The sequence below is a fragment of the Trichinella spiralis genome (genome assembly GCF_000181795.1).
Source record: "Trichinella spiralis strain ISS 195 chromosome Unknown Scfld9, whole genome shotgun sequence".
Taxonomy (NCBI): Eukaryota; Metazoa; Nematoda; class Enoplea; order Trichinellida; family Trichinellidae; genus Trichinella; species Trichinella spiralis.
In genome coordinates, this window is record NW_003526948.1 from 3,226,547 (window position 1) to 3,245,069 (window position 18,523).

The 18,523-nt window shown below is 33.9% G+C and overlaps 4 protein-coding genes across 4 annotated transcripts; 2 read left to right on the top strand and 2 right to left on the bottom strand.

The window, feature by feature from the left end:
• Positions 1-1,678: 1,678 nt before the first annotated feature.
• Positions 1,679-6,665, bottom strand: Tsp_05427 (hypothetical protein). Its single transcript, XM_003371710.1, is given in 26 exon segments — positions 1,679-1,729; positions 1,795-1,920; positions 1,988-2,194; positions 2,249-2,372; positions 2,442-2,467; positions 2,530-2,603; positions 2,675-2,798; positions 2,972-3,018; positions 3,085-3,180; positions 3,250-3,378; positions 3,448-3,552; positions 3,730-3,783; positions 3,841-3,915; positions 3,999-4,092; positions 4,158-4,207; positions 4,259-4,351; positions 4,585-4,738; positions 4,783-4,951; positions 5,000-5,070; positions 5,119-5,269; positions 5,313-5,449; positions 5,467-5,598; positions 5,655-5,716; positions 5,855-5,970; positions 6,272-6,284; positions 6,653-6,665. 26 exon segments carry the CDS (start codon positions 6,663-6,665, stop codon positions 1,679-1,681), a joined length of 2,493 nt encoding a protein of 830 aa, XP_003371758.1.
• Positions 6,666-6,736: 71 nt separating this feature from the next.
• Positions 6,737-7,404, top strand: Tsp_05426 (deoxycytidylate deaminase). Its single transcript, XM_003371711.1, has 4 exons — positions 6,737-6,841; positions 6,911-7,046; positions 7,154-7,272; positions 7,297-7,404. The coding sequence occupies exons 1-4, from the start codon at positions 6,737-6,739 to the stop codon at positions 7,402-7,404; spliced, it is 468 nt and encodes a 155-aa protein (XP_003371759.1).
• An 811-nt stretch (positions 7,405-8,215) lies between these two features.
• Tsp_05425 (putative HMG box) lies at positions 8,216-15,663 on the bottom strand. Its single transcript, XM_003371712.1, has 8 exons — positions 15,081-15,663; positions 11,141-12,838; positions 10,735-10,798; positions 9,169-9,663; positions 9,062-9,101; positions 8,861-8,996; positions 8,570-8,701; positions 8,216-8,499 (listed from the first exon to the last, which is right to left on the bottom strand). Exons 1-8 carry the CDS (start codon positions 15,661-15,663, stop codon positions 8,216-8,218), a joined length of 3,432 nt encoding a protein of 1,143 aa, XP_003371760.1.
• A 901-nt stretch (positions 15,664-16,564) lies between these two features.
• On the top strand, positions 16,565-17,817 carry Tsp_05424 (hypothetical protein). Its single transcript, XM_003371713.1, has 4 exons — positions 16,565-17,038; positions 17,293-17,368; positions 17,545-17,689; positions 17,730-17,817. Exons 1-4 carry the CDS (start codon positions 16,565-16,567, stop codon positions 17,815-17,817), a joined length of 783 nt encoding a protein of 260 aa, XP_003371761.1.
• The last annotated feature ends 706 nt before the right edge of the window (positions 17,818-18,523 follow it).

The window sequence follows — 18,523 nt, forward strand, 5'->3', positions numbered from 1 at the left end:
CTAAATTTTAATTAAAGCTGTTGTTAATGCTGCGTTCAAGCGCCGGTTGTTTTCTATAGCGAACTTGCTGCTTCTGCTACTATTACTACTACTACTACTACTACTACTACTACTATTACTTGTACTATTACTACTACTGCTACGCACACGAAACACAGAAAATTGCATTTCCATTCATGCATACAACCGAGTTACTCTCGTAGGAAGAAAAAAGAAATCGACACAATAAAAATACATTATAACGCGATGTGACCATCTTCAAAGATGGTCTCATCTCAGATTTTTTTATAAACAGTCACATTCATTCACTGAGACTTACCTTGAGACTTGCTTGTATAGTAGTTGTGAAGAGGTTGAAAAGTGTCGAAGTGGCCACCAGCACGGTTTTCTGCCCTAACTGAATTGGTCTGCTTCAGAAATATGCCGACGAAAAGACACGCAAACAAGCTGTTGCTCCATGGAACCAACATCGTCGCTAGCATTGTCGGTTTATTTCCTTCTTCAGCAACAACATTCACCAACCACAACTGGGTCGTCCAATTGAACAATAAACGCTATAGTGGAGAAAACCCGCCTATTATATGCCTCAGTGGAGATTAATCAGCATATGCAAATTTTTTTTGGTCAACATGAGAATTCTTATCTCACTGTGCTGCCGTAGGAGAGAAGCCTCCGCGCCCGAGTGGTGGCCTTTCACGTCAGTATATTTCACAACCTAACCGGCAAAAATTATATCAAATGGAACCAACCGTTCTGGAAAAGGATCAAAGCTATGTGATGACACTGTCTGCGGATACCAGGCCACTATTGGATAGCCGACAACAGCAGGCATACAATCTACACTGCTCATGAAAAGCTTTTTTTTAAATATCATAGAATAGAATGCATGATGACGTACGAGTAAAAGAAACACCTCATACACGATGAATGATAAATAACACGTTCAGTATGTCACCTGTTGGAATGAGAATGGGATGTTGCGAGCGCAAAATGCGTTCAAATTTCTTACAGTTCTGCCAGTTGTATACGTAGGTGAGAAATGAAATGTAACAATTTTTGGCCAAGTGAAATTATTTTTATAATTTTATTACATTATCATGATAATTATACAAAATTATTATAAAATACGAAATTATCTCAAAAAATTAAGCTCATCTAGCCGGACAATGATAGATCAGTTAATATAATGAATTAAAAATGAAAAAAAACAGACAATAATTAATATTAACAGTATTGGATGTACCGTAAACTGGAGTAAATTTCAATTAAATATGATGATAAACCGGCAAAACAGCACAAAACTAGTAAAACAATTTCAAGAATGAACAGACAAATTTTGCAAGAAATAACATGAAAATTGGAACTAATTGCATAAACAAATGAATTTGATGGAGATATAGGACAAATTAACTGGTCAAAAAACAAACAATACATGCAAATTAAAGACGCGTAATCAAATATATAAGAATGATCAACAATATACAAGAAACTGTGATAGTGTTATGTAAGTGAAACTACTTGTTAACCATGCAATAATAATAATATGAAGAGAAAGAAGAATAAGAATAATTTAACGACAATAACAATAATAATAATAATAATAATATAATAACATTAAATAATGATAATAATAATTATAATTATAATAATATGAACTCATCATCAATTCGATCATTCATCAACATTCAGGAAGATTAAATACATTTATAATGTCATCCAGGAGTTTGATCTATAAGAAGAAATTTGAAAAATAAAATTTTAAATGCAAAATTTGCAAAAAGAAATAAAAATTACTAAATGATCAGAAAATTTTCCATCTACTGCAATAGTTTTCAATGTTTCAATTGGCTGCTTTTCATTAATCAATAACAGCAGTGTTATGCTGTCATCTGCATCGTCGTCCTTATAAGAAAAAATATCCTAAAATTGTACAAAAATCAAAAGTGAAGAATGTTATAAAAATTTGCACAAAAGAAGAACAAATCACCTCAAGTAGTGCTCGCAAGAAACGCACAGTGTGCACATCGCCAACGAGCGGCAGATATTGGCTAGCATTAAATAAATGTTCAAGTGCAAAAATAACAATTGGCTTCGTCTCTTTATTCCCTTGACAATACAACGACACCAATTTCGGCCAAGAATCTATGCTCTGTATGACAATATCCGCTTCGGGAATTGGAAATTGCTTGCAAATCTAATAAAAATGTCGAAATGAGTCATTTTCAAATTTACCTGCGCATTATACAACCTCCATGATAATGTCCATTTGAACTAAGTCGTCTTCAAAAGTCCCACAATACTGGGCACGCACTGATTCGGTGTCCTTTTCCAAATTACTATCCTCAATGGCTGTTTCGCCCAAATTCACATCCCTAAAACAAAAAGTAAAAATAATAATAAATTGGATGCTAACGACAAAAGATTTAACAAACATTATCTACCTTGTAGCACGTTGATTGTCAACATCCTGAAAAAAATTTATCAGCTACTTTAATATGCGTAAAACTTACTGAGAACAACAGCACTTACGCATTGTACGTCATTAGAAACGCGGAACGCATCAGGTGACGATGTCGATACTGTCGATTGTCCGACAGTATCCCCTTTATAAGTGAGTGGAATATAATTGATTATTAGACAAATATCGTATCAAATTGTAAAAATTGTCACTTACCATCACTTTTCAATGGAGCTCTTTGCTCTTTGAGTATCGAAGTATTCATGGAAGATAATTGCTCGCCTACGAAAAGATAAAATTGACAATCGCCGATTAACTGTTCAAAAAATGCACCTACCTTCTGAAAGCGACATTTCAGAAAATTCTATCAGATTGATTTCTTCCAATGGTGTGTTCTCTTCAACGAAAAATTAATAATGAGAAAAAATTACTCTATAAAAATGGCGCATTTGGGGGGGGGGGGGGTTTACCGTCAAACTTATTAATCGTAAATGAGACAGCATTATCAAAAACCGACAGTGTAATTCGTCTATCAGACGTTGACAGTTTGGGGGAATTTTCTGGAAAATATTTCCAATCAAAATTTACAGTCAATTATTATTAGTCCACAAAAGCCTACTGCTCACCTTGTACTGAAGGCAGTGAAATTAAATCTGAATGTTGTTCACTTTCGTCAATTGAGGAGAATTGAATAAGATCAACTTCTACAGATGGAGAATTCTCTACAATGATGAGCAGTTTGAAGAAATGAAAAATTGCTTTCTTGTCAACAATTTCTTCATTACACATACCGTCAAACTTCATTTGAACATGCTCTTCTTGCTCAGAACTGTCCAATTCCAGGACTTGCAACTTCTTTGTCGTCAAATCGAAGATAAACGCTTCATTCTTCAACGTAGTACTTCCGTCTTTATTTTGTCCTTAAAAAGTTTTATTTCGTTTTTATCTGTCAAATTGCTTATTTTTTAGGAAAAAAAGCAAGCATGTACCGCTAGTTTCAATGTTGTCCATTTCGAACAAAGATTCACGATCAGATGACAAATTTTCATCAAATGGTGAGCTCAATTCAGTCACCGGATTCGAGCCTCTTCCTGCTAAAAGAGAAGACATTTTATTTAAATGCACAACTGGCTGCGCATTTTAAAAATGCATACTTATTTCTATAACAGAACTGCTCTGCTCTGTAGGTTCCTCAATGGTTTCCAGTTCTGTTGGTTTTACAAATGGATTAAATGGTTGAAATAACAATTTCAAACATACACACTACTTACCCATATCCACCGGTCCCAGTATAGTCGTCATGTGGTCCACTTTGTTCATTTCATCTTTGTAAAATAACAAACATTTATTATCTTTTTTTTGAAAAATTTCTAAATGCATACTTAAAGTGGTAAGCATTTCTCGCAATTTAAGCGGTGGATGAACGTCTTTTTGCACGTCTTGCAATAATTCGACATCTGCAATGTCATCAATTTTAAACTGTTGCCGGTGAAAAATTGAAAATTCTTTTAAAAAATATTAAATTTCATGGTCGACTTACTGTCGCTTTCATTAGACATTTCCAATAAGCAACTGTCTCTAGGTATTGGATTGTTTTCCATTTCTGCTTCAATTTCACCAATACAAATGATCAACTGTAATTGTAATAATTGTAAAACTTACTTTCAAACTTCAAATCCTGCTTTTCCGCCAATTTCACGTCTGCAGGTAAAGTGGGCTTACGATCACTTCGAATTGGCTTACAAAAGTCTGAAAAAATTAATAATAAATTTGTTAATTACTTTAAAAATTAAAGCTCACGTGATTTAATCGACATTCGTTTCGGAAGCGGTGTTCTTGCAGGGCTGTAATTTGCAATCAAAACAGGCAGTGCAGAAGGCTTCACCGCAGTCACTAAAAAAATTCAATTTGTTACAACATATCCAAGCTGTAAAATTTTTTCAACTTTTCACTGAAACAAAAATAAATATATAGAAAATTAGCTAAACTGTTTAATGAAAATGAAATTAAATTTCTTTGTGCAAAAGGCAAAACAAGCACACCAAAATTAACCCTAACAGCAATTAACAAAAACAGATTAATGGAAATTGTGCGAATTGAAAAATTTTCAAAATTGGTCTTTTTACCTCGCTTTGGTGTAACCGGAGTGCGATTACCTTGAGCAGCTTCATTGCGCAACGAAGTGACGATCGCTTCAATCTGACGTCGCCGGGCTCCGGTGAATCGTTTCATCACACTAATTGCCAAGTCTTCGTCAAACTTATACAACAAAGCAAAAGCCTAAATCAAATAATAAAACGCTTTTACATTTGCACGCAAAAAACAGTTCCGAGCTGCTGTTCATATACAACCTCTTGACCATCAGCTCTAACTTTCTGATCGGCATCGTCCAAAATTTTCGTGATAAAATTAGCAACCTGCGTTTTGGGTATTTTTTTCAAATTCGCATCGTTCCATGTTTGCAACGAAAAACGCATCAAGCTAGCACAAAGTCTAAACGAGAGTTATTAAAATTGAAATGGAAAAACAACAATAACATACCGTCGGATGTCACGACTCTTTGAATTATATTTGTCCACTAGAATAGCAATCAATCGAAAAGATTGAACGTGCTGAAAATAAAGAAAATCATTTTTTGTCAATCAAAACACCAAAATTACCTTGAACATGATTGTGCTAGCCACTGAAGCTGATGAGGAAATAACTTTGGCCGATGCGTTTACCAAATCTAACATTGTAGGCAAACAAAATTCTGCCAATCGCTCACATTTCGATTTTTCCAACTGAGCAATAAACCTTGAATAAAATTGCCTTCAAAATATTTATTAATAATTAGAATAACTCTGATGTTTACGCAAAAGTGACGCAGGTTTCGCGAACAATTTGAGAACGCAAATCGGTAAAACACGAATTCAACTTTCTTGCCAGCTTCGGAATATCCGACAAAATTAAAATACTCAATTCAGCGCTCAACATAGCTGACCGAAGCTTCTTAATCTAAAATCAACTTGAATCAGGCACAGTTTGCTAATACAGAATAAATTCAATACAGCATTGCATCTTTTGATCCAATTTCCTCGTTCGTCAATTTCATTAAATATGTTTTCCACAACACTAACAGGCTTGTCAAAGGTTGTAGGCTACAAAGAGGATAACTTTCAAAAACGTCATACAGAAATACAAATTCAATTATTACCAGGATCTGAACGTTTTCAAATTCAGATTCAAAATCCGCCTGCACAACCGCACCTGGACTTTCTAAACATATAGCTCAGTAGCAATAATATAAACGAATAAATTCTATATACACATATTAATCAAAACAAAATGATGGATTCTCACATCAAATAAGTATATTTAAGTTAAATGCACAACAAAATAACAACTGAAACTTACTACGCGTAGAGACTACAGGACGTGCCATTGTCATCAAAGTTTGTATACTAAAACTGCTTCCCACCAAGCCACAGTACTTGGATTTAATTTGACCTGCAAAATACCGTATGCCGTAACTTTAAAAAGTACTTTAAAATAACAGTGGTCGTTAGCAATTGTTTAAATTTAAAGAAAGCTCATTTAAAAATTGTTTAAATAAAATAAATTTTAAAAACTTAAATTTCTTTATCCTTCAATTGAAAGTTTTTATTTTCATGCATTGATTGCTTGTGCAGATACCAAAATTACGGAACCAAAATTTAGCAAAATAAAAATTAAATATGTATTGCCAATTTAATAAAAATTATAATTTATATCAAAATATAATAAAAATTAATTAATTTTATAACTATAATATATAAGAAAATTGTTTTATACCGTACACTCTGCCCTATAAATAGGTTAAGTAAAATTCTGTATAATTTTAAATAAGCTTTACTTGGTTTATTTACTAAAAATTGCATGTTTATATGTACCAAAATGAAACATGACAAATAAATAATTTATCTAAAATAATGCTAGTAAAATGGAAAGTCATAACGTAAAAACATTTTGCCACTTTCTAAAGTTTTTAAAATTCAAAAATGTTTGAAATGTAGAATTCGTTAAAATTATTCATTAGTAAATTTACGTTTAATATTATCATTAAAGCTTATTTTTTTAATACTTTTTGATTGGGCAATATTAGTAAATTCACTATATTTTTTTATAAAAGTGTAAACACTTTCAAAACAGAATTTGTACTTAATTGTCATTTACATAAAGTACACATTAAACATTTCTTTTACTGTTTAGGTGTTGTTAAATTATTTTATTTTTGTTACAATCTTTTTTATTTGCTTAATGCATTCAGCTAATCAAAAACGGGAAGACTATATTAGCTGGACCGATTACTTTATGGGCGTTGCTCTTTTATCATCTAAACGCAGCAAAGATCCAATTATGCAAGTACAAAAATACGTATATTGAACTTACTGCAATTTATTGATTGAATATTTGTTTATTTAAATTTTTCAGGAAGGAGCATGCATTGTAAATTCAGATAATCATATTATTGGAGTTGGCTATAATGGAATGCCAGCTGGGTGCAGTGATGATCGTATGCCGTGGGCGGATCAAGCAAACAGCATTCTTGAAACTAAGCACCCATACAGTGAGTATTTGTTGTGATGGTTGTTTTTTATTAAGCGTTTAATGTTTCTCTTATCTCTATGAGTAAGTGTTATCATGTGAAATTACAATGAATGTTATTGATTTAAGTCTGTCATGCTGCTTTAAATGCAGTTGTGAATAAAATCTCCAACAGCGCTAAAGGATGTTGTTTGTACACTACCCATTTACCATGTAGTCATTGTGCAGGTTTGTTGATTCAGTCTGGGGTGAGATCTGTATATTTTTTGAAGAATAGTTTGGATACCATCTCTACTGCTGCTACTGAACGTCTCTTCAAAGAAAGTGGAGTCCATTACGAGTATGTACCATTGATGAATTATATCACATATGCATATTAATCAATAACATTGATTGCAGTAAATAAAAAATTCTAAATCTGAATATTATTATACATGATATATGAATTTTAAGAACAAACAAAGTTTGGAACATGGTTTAAATAAAAGTAGATCAAAGCTATATATAGATTCAAAACTACTTGCTTTTATAAATAAATAAATGTACTGCTCTTTATTCGTGTACTTGCTTTTAGTAGTTGGACAGTTGAAGTTCTTTATGTCTAATAATTTGTTTGTTATTTTTCAGACAATACAAGACACAAACAAATAAGATTGTTATCAATTTTGACGATCAATCATCCCATGTATGATAACTTCTGTCTTCAGTTTTCGAAAAACTACTTTATTATGAACGTTTTTCAGTGATACTTTCAAACAGTTGTTTTATTAAACACATTATGCATCACTGTTGCTCATTTATTTGCCTTTCAGTTAAGCATTAATGTACTTTTGTTTTATTACAAGAAACGAAGTTCTAAACATCCTAAACCCTTGATTTGTAAAAATGTTCCAAAACCGAAATAATATGGACTGTGAAATGTTGATGATATATTGTATGTGTATATATAAATAGAAATACATGAATGGTATGTATGTATATATGAAGTGGATGGTGAACGATAAATATGCATATACTTGAAAAAAGAAAGTCAAAATAAAAGTGAGAGATAGATGATAATGATAAACGAAAACCGCGTTCTTCATGTTAAAATCAAAGCACCTTAAGTTGTTCTCTCGAAAACAAATGAAGAACAGCGAAATTAGTTCGTATTTTCTCTTTTACATGTTACCTTCACAGATTTAAACACGCTTACAAATTATGAGACCCGGAAGCTTTATCACCGTTGGTATTCAACTCGTCTTCGGTATTCATATCACCAGCAATCGGTAAAGCATCCCCTCTAAGCAATGCAAGGAGATGTGTATTTCTCTCATCAGACGTGTCGCACTGATAATTCAGCTCCAACAACGTGCTACTACTTCCAGTTTGATCAGAAGTCAACATTGGGCTGACACTGGCAGCGTCGGCCTTGGTTCCACTTTCATTTTTCTCTTCTGAAGATTCTTCCACACTCATCGCAATTGAACTATCGTCTGTTGTTTAAACGAACAATAAAAACATTATCAAACATTAATAAAAAAAATAATCTACAACCGTACTCACCAATTTCCATCACACTACCCGAAGAATGATGACGCTTTGACGCTTGCCATTCAACACTTTCAGGTGCGTCATCGTTCACCACCGCCGACACACGACGTCCCATTCTCTTCTTAACTCTCATTGAATTTTTACCTGAAACACAATTACTCACTCATAAAATCAAAAACAACGCAAAAAATCAATTCAAGGCTAAAAAAAGTTATTTGTATTTTCATGCCAATTAATGAGAATCAACTTTTCCACCTCATTTCGAATTCAATTAATGCAAAAATGATGAACGATTTGGCATACCTTTATCAGCCGTTTTCTTCGATACTCGCCTCTGTCGACGCTTCTGAGTTGTATCACCGTAGCGTTCTTTGTGTTCAACCGTTTCGCCAAGACGATGCAATTCCACATAATGCTGATCTTCAGTATTTTCATCATTCTAAATGAAATGGATAATTTTCATTTCGAATAAATTTCCCCCATCCTCCCCCCCCCATCTCTCACATATTCATCTTGATAACTATCCAATGAAACATTTTCCCATCTGAAATGAAAAATAAAAAACCATATGAAGCAGAATTGAAAAAAAAATCTTCAAATCTGAATAATACTCAGGAATTGGTATAGTTTTCAAGTTGGTCAAACGAACACGGTCGACAGAAACTCTTTTCAAACACAACGCAATATTGTCAATGTCGAACGACCGACGGGGACGAACCCGAACCCCCGCAACCGGGCTTCGTCGTTTTTGGAGCCTGGTCCGGGCCGAAGATTTCTGAGCATCCGCTTTCTGCTGCTGCCGACCGCCGCCGGCCCTCGACGCCTTGGGTGTGGTCGCCTTGCGATTCTTCACTCGGTTGCGACACATCTTCTGCAGCTTCAACGCTCGGCTCTGCTTGTAGCTGCGCCTGGGACGAACCGCCTGGCCAGCCTGGCGATGATAACGCTGGCGGTGGCGGCGGCGATTCACCGTTCTGGGCAATTTCAACGGCTTGTACAAGTTCTCCTTTTCCGGCTTCCACAACGACGTAGGCTCTTTCGAATTTTCTAACAAACGTCTCGCTTCTTCATCACCATCCCCATCAAGTTTTCGCTTTTTCCATTTCCTGAAAACAATCAACCAGCAATTTGTTTCTTCTCGACCATCATCCAAATCAAATCAAACCAAAGAAATTTACCAAAGAATGCCCAACCAAGATTCAGGACACGCTCGAATTTTGCTGTATCGAATAGCTTCGTGTATTATATCTAGTGGAAAAATTATGCTATCCATTAACAAGAAAGAAGGGGAAGAAAAAAAAATAATGAAATCTTCTCACCTTCGTCATGTTCAAACCATGGTCCCCGTCCCCGTTTCATGATGTTCTCGCTTTGACCATTCATGTCAAACTCACGATCAAAATAATTACCGCTGCTAGCCGGCAATGAACACAGATAACACAGCCCATAAGGCGGACACTGCTTACACAAACATTCATCCTTCTTCAAGTGAACCTTCGCTTTTCTACAAATGTCAACACAAACATACTCTGAACAATTTTTATCAAAAACAAAAAAAAATTCACCCTAAAAAACTACCTCAAATACACACTTGATATCAAGTTTCTCATTAAAAAATTCTTTAAATAGAATAATCTCACTTCATTTCTAAACTTAAATAAACTTCCAATACATTTTTCTACAAACTGTAAAATATCCCATAAAATAGTTTTTCTTATAAAAAATATATTCTAAATCATGCATCAATTAATTATTTAATATAATAAACTTCATGTACAAACAAGCGAGCAATTTCACGTTTTCCTTTTAATAATATCCTCAACATTACAAAATGCTTACTTAAAATTTTGTTCCAAAAATAAAAACTAACACCAATGAGTAAAACAAAAAAAAACAAAAACAGTATCAGCATTTCAATGACAAACAGCAGCACTGAAGTACAAAATGCCTGTCAAATCAGAATTATCAAATTAAATTAAAAGAAAATAAGACCTATCCAAATTACAGTAATTCTTATGCAATTAACTATTTCCAACAGTGTAATAATCTGATAACTGTAAACTGAAATTTGAATGCACTTTTATGTCAGCATATAAACATTGCACTTTTCGCAACAATTAAACGCAGTACAAATTAATATCAAGTTAAAATAAATGAAAAAGAAAAGAAATACTTACGCAGCTAAGCGTCTAATGTCGACAAAGTCTCCAATATATGAATCATCAATATAATTATATCGATCTGAAATGCGATATAAAACATCCCTAAAAATAAAAAAACAACACAAGCTAATTGTATAAATGTATAAACAATAAAAATCACAGCATTACCGTTCAGTTTCTACGGTTGCTACAGGATTATCGATTTCAAGGTTATCATCTCGGATACATTCGTTAAGACGAGAAATCACAGTGTTATTTCGTCTGATACGATTTTCAATAAGATGAAGTCTCGCTTTCATTCGATTATATATGCGACTGTTCTCGCTTGCGACATCACTAGAAACAATTCATCTTTCATAAAAAAGCTTTACAAAATATAAAAATAAAATATACTTTTTAATCGTTTCCGTTGGTTGTGAACTCGGTTCCTTCTGATCTGAAATTTCTTCTTCTTCAGAAATTTCTTTATCAGTAAGGTAACGAATGGTCGCTTGACGCTTTGCTTCTTCAGTCTCAGCGAAGATCATTTCGTTCATTGGGTTATGGCTGCTTATGTAAGACATATAGATGTAGCTTTTGAAGAAAAATTTGTTTTCCAATTCTTCTCTTTCAACACTGATGTACGATTTAGGTCGAAAAGCAAGCAAGGTCTCCAGTATTGAACCACTTTCTTGATACACCCTTTCCGGATTACTGACGTTGCGAAAAAGCTGTATAATTTCTTTTTTAGTATAACCGTGGAAGGTTTGCGTTTTAAATGAAAATCCACTTAATCTAAACCATAGATTCACTTGATCCGCTATTCGGCTGCTTTTGAAAAAATTTAGACACTCTTCTTTGTCGGGCAGTTTGTCATCATTGGGAAGTTTTATCGAACGGATTTCACTGTGTTTGCTGACAAACAATCTCAATATACTGCAGCAGAAAATGTTTCGCAAACGACAAAGCAGTTTTTTGGTGATGTCAAAGATAGAAATCTTCGGCTTTTCATTCAATCGTAACCGCCTTCCGCGAATGCACTTCGCCTTGAACATTCTGTACTTCCGTGCATTTTTCATAAAATACTTCCTCAAATAATACAGCGTATGATTCGATCCAATTTTTTCCTCCCGAATTTCTGCAAGCTTCTTCTTCTTCATAACAAAAAAATTGTTCGCCCTGAATCTCATGCCTATGAGCGACCTCCATTTTACTTTGGAGCAAAGACTGATTAAGCAAAACGTATCAACTTTGAAACTTCTTTTCTTCTTAGATGGCAACAAAAATCTACGTCTTTTCGCCGCAATCCTGACTTCATCTTTTCGGTAAAGATCAGTCCGCTGAACAGGAAAATCTGAGCCGAAAGCCGATTTAGAGTAATGAAAATTTGAGTTCGCACCATAGCTTCTTCCTTTGAAATTAAACCGCGAAGTTGATCTAGCAACGCCACCGAAAAAGGGTCTCTGAAGCCTACTGAAGATCACTTCATGAGTCGGAGCCACAACAACTCTGGGCATTTCCATAGAATGAGAGCTTACAGTCTCCGGATTTTCCTTTGATTCTAAAGACATGATGGCTTCACAGATTTCTTCTGGAGTGTAAGCATCATGACATTGCGGAAAAGTAACTTCTTCCGTAAACACATTAGAATTGCCAGTAGAAGCTGAACTGACCTCCAATCCAATATTTCCAATTCCGATAACAGGTGGCGCAGCTAGAATACGCTTTACATTCTCAGATAAACCAGATTCTGCTCTTTCTACAGCGCTCTGTTCAGCAGAAGCATGCATTTTACTGTCAACAGTCTCATTTGGATCGTACATTTTTGATTTCTTAGGAAGAGATGAAATAGAGACTTTATGTATGGGAAGGCTGTGCGAGGTGCTTGGTGAATCATTCGCAGCATCCTCGAGAGCTTTCTGTTTTATTGCTTTACTTCTGCAAATAAGCTGCGCTTCACTGTGTGGAAGAGAATACTTCACCCTCGACAGAGGATCACCGGACGCAGAAACGCCGTAATATCTCTTTAACACAGGTTTTCGGACAGAAGGATTCTGTGTCGATGAAGCCTTGTCGTTCGATGAGCTCACATTCGCTGGCGTTTCAGTCGCATCGGAACTTGGATGCAAAGGCTGGAGACCTTCACAGAAAATAAACATTACAAGTTAAAAAAACAAAGTTAACAATTGAATTACTAGATTGTAAAGTCGATTTTGAGATGATGCTGTGAGATGTATTTAGGTGATGAGGGGGATCCATCTTTCATCACCGTGACGGTTGAAATGATGGAGTAAAGTAAAATTCTTTATTTCTTTCCTTGCAAAAATTTCAGTCGATCGCACTTTGAAAAAACGACAAAAGAAATCAGTCAGGGAAATTTTTTTCCAATCCAACAATTCCAACACCCGTCAAGAACAAATTTTACATCCTTACTTTAATCAATTATCCAATGTCCTGATAAAATGACAATTAAGTGTAAATAAGTTATTAGTCATACTGTATATGTTACTTCAGCAGTAACAAAATTTTTTTAGAGGAAATAACTACTTACGTAATTTAAAAATAAATAAAATTCAATTATTTCAGTTTTTTTAGTAATATACTGTTCATTAAAAACAATTTTTTGACATCAAAAGTAGCAACATTTACAGAAGAAAAAAATTACCTAAAATTTTGCAAAAAGTATATAAAATAAATTATAAGAATATTTAATTTATAAAAATATTTTTTGTACTAGTAATTCTTCTGAAAATACAATTACAGAAATTACAGTATGCATTGTTGAAATAAATTTGCTTCTCATTAATAAATAAAATTCAAATAAATGATAATTTAAGACATAATCACTTTAAGTAAGCTAAATTAATATACTTTAAAAATTTTCACTTGTCTTTATGCAAAGTTTACAAAAGGATTACTGTAACACATTTTTAATAAAGAATTTGTAGCAGTGTGCTTTTCAAAATTTATGCTTTACCTTACCCTGCTTATTACATAAATATATCTACATAATGAAATTTGTGGAATTTATAAACATGTTCAATTCTTCCTGAACTCTTAAATATAAACTACATTTATGACAGTAATAATGATATGCAAGCATTACTGCTATCAGTTGACTTTTAATTTTATGACGGCCTCCTAAATCACGTTGTTTTTTTCTGTGTTTAAGCATTTTAGTATTATCCAACACAAATAATGCTTGCTTTTTACCGCTGTAGTACTTAATACAACTGCCAGAGGGGACGATCTGGTATATGCTTTTCAGTATACTGTATTATATTTAGATTATAAAAAAATGCATTACATTACAAAAATTATTTGCTTCTGCAATAAATTACGGCTGATTTTCAAAAATAATTATTATTTATTGCATTTACATTCATTTATTTAATTTATAAGTAAACAGCTAAAGAACCACCTTTTTCATTTTTCAATCAGTTTCCTTATAACTATGATGCTGCAAATCTGAGATGCCTATAATATATGCAGAGCAAGATCATAGTAGCGACTGATGCAATGATAATAATAATAATAATAATAATAATAATAATAATAGAATGCGCAATTATGAATTTGTGCTAGAGGAAAGAACATTGAAAACAGTTGTCGCATATGTAAACATAGAAAGATTATCATATGAACATCATATGATTTAATGAATTTCACATTTTTAAGCACTTTCAGACAGATGAAATCTGTTGAAAACTAAAATGCGGAATTTTTCAGTTTAGATAGAATTAAAACAAAAATTTTGCCTGTTGTGCTTGAAGGTGAAAATTATCGATGAACTGTTCTATGATCAGAGAGAAAGACTGTCGCCTGCTTAAAAATCCAATTTTAAAATTGTCAGATTTAAAATCTCCACAAGTCTTTCTGTGGTTACTGGACATGTACAGACAGTTTTCAGTCCACGATGAAGGCATTAGTCACATAAGTTAAACAAAACTAGTCGCTTTATCACTATAAAATATTTTTTACAAGACATGTTCAGGTGATTCAAGATAGTAGAAAAATTTTCACACGTTTTACCAAAATTTCCACAACTATTTTTAAGTGATAATTTTACTTTATTAAATCATATATATGCATATGTATGTATGTATGTTTCTTTTCAGAATAATAAATTGTATACTCGATATGTGTTTACCAGTTTCATTATGAGCCGATAAAGTTGGAAGAATATTCATTTTTAGAACAGCGCACGCTTATTTACTATTGTATTCGATTTAATGTTCAATTTAAATACAAAACACAGAGAGTAATTTGTAAAATTCTAACAAATCAGTGATGTCGACTAAATTAAGAAACAAAGGAAATGAAAAAATATTGTAAATTTTCAAAAACAATCACAATTGAGTGTCATCAAAAGGAAGAATTACCTAACCATGTAGAATTTGCATGAAAACTTTGTGGCCAGTAGTCGTAATAGGGACTGTTGCTTGCTGTGCAATGATGGTACGAGACACCAGTGGCCGATGTCGCTGTTGAATACTGGCATGAATTTGGAGTGTTTGGGAACATTTCAAACGGTCTGGATTGTAAAATGGACGTCAACCATGGATTCTGCTTTTCCAATGACAGTGGGGACGATTTGTCAGCTTTGTTCAGCATTCGTGGTGACTTTTCCTTCTTCTTCCTCGGCTTGTATTTGTAGTCTGGATATTCGATCGCGTGTAAAATGCGCAGACGATCCGCTTCTTCCATGAACGGGCGTCGGTCTTCGTCGCTCAGTTGGCGCCACAATTTACCCAACCATTTGCTCACTTCGGCGTTGTGCATTTCGGGCAGAATAGTTTTCACTTGTCGACGTTGAGCCTGCGCCCAGACCATGAAGCTATTCATTGGACGCTTTATACGATCTGGACTGCGCCGACACTTTGTCGCATCTGTATAAGGGGTGTTTGAAAGTACAGTTCTATTGCAGTTAGTGATGTTTTGGGCAATCCTTTCCACAGAATGCATATCGAAAATTTATTTCACTTTATTTATATTTCACTGATATACATATATGCATACACACATACATACATGTATATGTATGTGCTTGTGAGAGTGTATTTAAATACATACATATATACATATATAAATATATGCACGTGTCTAATTATTGCAGACAAGGCAAACAAGTCTTCGTTGTTTGATTGCCTTTTAACAAAGCCGATGACGATATAATCAGCCGTGATTCACTCACTGCTATACATCAATCAAGCTTATCGACCATTGTTGTGATCCTTAAAGATGACAAGCATGTGAATCGGGTCGAAAGAACGCCACTGCAGCAAGTTTGGTTTTCCATTGAAAACTACTTTACTAAATTCATATAGTTTTTTTTAATTATAAAATCAGGGCAAAAAGACTCTTCTTCTTTGGCCATGCTTTGCACACTGTACTACTTACTGTACTGCAGCTATTGTGCTGATTAACCTGAATATTTTTTTAAAAATATTTTTACATTTTATGCAAATTATTATTGACATAATTTCATAAAATAATTTACAATTGTTTAAATTTAGATGTTTTGTTTATTTTTCATTTCAAATTCTCATTCATTCAAAAAGCAAATTATTATTTTAAAAATAGCAGATCTAACTAAATTCATTTTTTATTTTAAAAAATCAATGCGGAAATTGTAAACGAACTGCAATTACGATTGGCTTGTTAACACACTGAATATGTATTGTTTACTTTCTGCTGAGAAGTAGTAAGCCTTGTTTGAAGTGCTTGATTGCTAATTTTTGATGTCGAAAATTAATTCGATAATTTATTGAAATAATATTTTTTAAATAGTTTTTTTAAATCAACTATAGTTTTTTCTCTGTTTGCATCGTACAATTAGAAAAATAGTTTCAAAAAAGTCTGCCAAATGTTTGTTTCACTGACAGTTGCCAATTGCCAGCAGCAATACTGTAATTTGAACTACTGGGAAAATGGTGTTCGAGAGATGTCAAACGATGGAATCGGAGTGAATTACGAGCTTGCCTGGGGCGTCGTCCATCCGGGGATGGTGGTCATCAGAAGGGCCGTCCATGGTGAGTCATGGTCACGTGCTGTTTCTGGGGTGGCAGTCGTTCTCAGCACCGGATATCTTTACCCGCACAGTAAACGAACAAATAAACAAACAAACAAACAAACAGTTGAAAATAAATTCGACAATACACTTGATGGATCGGTTGCTTCGACCGGGTCTGTTATCGTTCATCACTTTCCACCGTCACAGGCTGCTTCAGCAAGACAAACTGGTCACAAAACAATTTCAGAACACGCCCACCGTGACGAATCACTTTCCCACAAATTGCTACACTTCTTTCTCCAAGCTATTCATCTATTGACAAAAGAAGTATATTCTAAATGTTTTTTTCTTCAAATTTTAATTCAATGCATCTCCTCTCTTCTTTTTTTGTTGTTTCTTCTCTTTTGTTCTAACAATATGCTAATCACCGACACGCTGATATCAATAGCACAAAATTTACATATTCACTCCCTGTTGACGTCATCAATTTCCTTCCAGGTGAAAAAGAGATTTCATCTCAATAAGAATAGAAAACAATTATCACAGTTATTATTTCATTTTTCAAAATCTGCAACACAAAGCTGTCTGTCTATGGCAAAAATAACGGAAAAATGCATTTGATCGATGGTGAGTTTCAGTCGGCGGTGAATGAGAGGCGTATATTTAAAAAAAATTTCCATATCATTAAGTATACAGAAAAAGCGCTAGACTGAGAAAATAATAATTATAATTATAATGGAAGAAAAGAAAAAGATTAGCTGGAAAAAATTAACACTTTTTTTTCAATTTTCAAAACTCGTTTTATTTTTGACAAATGACATGATCAAATACAGTACAGGCAAGAAAAGCAGGCGCGAATTGCTCTTCTTTGTTGTATGTAAAATTCTTTTATTTATACCATCATCCATCATTGTTGGCTGGGAAAGAAAGGCGAAAAAGTGTTCATTTTTCATACACGCTTCAGAGTGGATTTTCCAAGTATGAATAATAAAAATAATAATAGTAATAATAATAATAGCAATGAAGTAATAAATAAAAAGGATGAGAAAAAAACACATTTGGTAAGGTCGACACCGATATCTCGGCATCGTCAACATCGGTTCTGAAAAGCAAAACATATATAAAAAATATTTTTCATTTTTTTTCTTGTTGAAAACAATATATTGAAAAAAACATTTTTCTGAGATGATTACAAGACCACAGCAACTGACGGACAAGCATTGCAGCATATCGCAGTTGTTGTGTGATCGTGTAGACGCTGATGGCAAAAAAAAGAACAATCCCGATAAGCACTGCTATAAAAAAAGGAAAAAAAACAGTATAAGCAGGGGAGGTGTGACGTATTTCATGACCATTGCTTAGGCGGTGCTTTGTTTTTGCTTCGTGTTGGTTGGAAGGAGAGAAAATAAAGACATGGAAAATTAGAAGCTATTCTAAACAAAAAATGTGCGCACAGCTTGCACACATGCCCATTCGATGTAGGCTAATGGATATGCGCTGCTAATTGTGTATATTCCTCTGTTGCGGCCGTAGATTTTGTTCAAATAATTTTCTGATCAACTTTCATTTTTGTTCGCTCTGGTCTTCGCTCTGGCTCGTTTAAAGCAACAGCATCTGAAATGCAGTGGAACAATGTGATGCACAGTTGGATGTTGAAAAAACTGTGAAAAGAAAGAGGGAGAAAAAAGCAATAATTTTCTGCATACTTTGTATCACAGTCGCCAGAATCCATCTGAGGATTGATCGGCTGCTGAGAACGTACACCGGGATCATCAACCACGTCGACCGTATTCGAATTGATCGCCTGTTGTT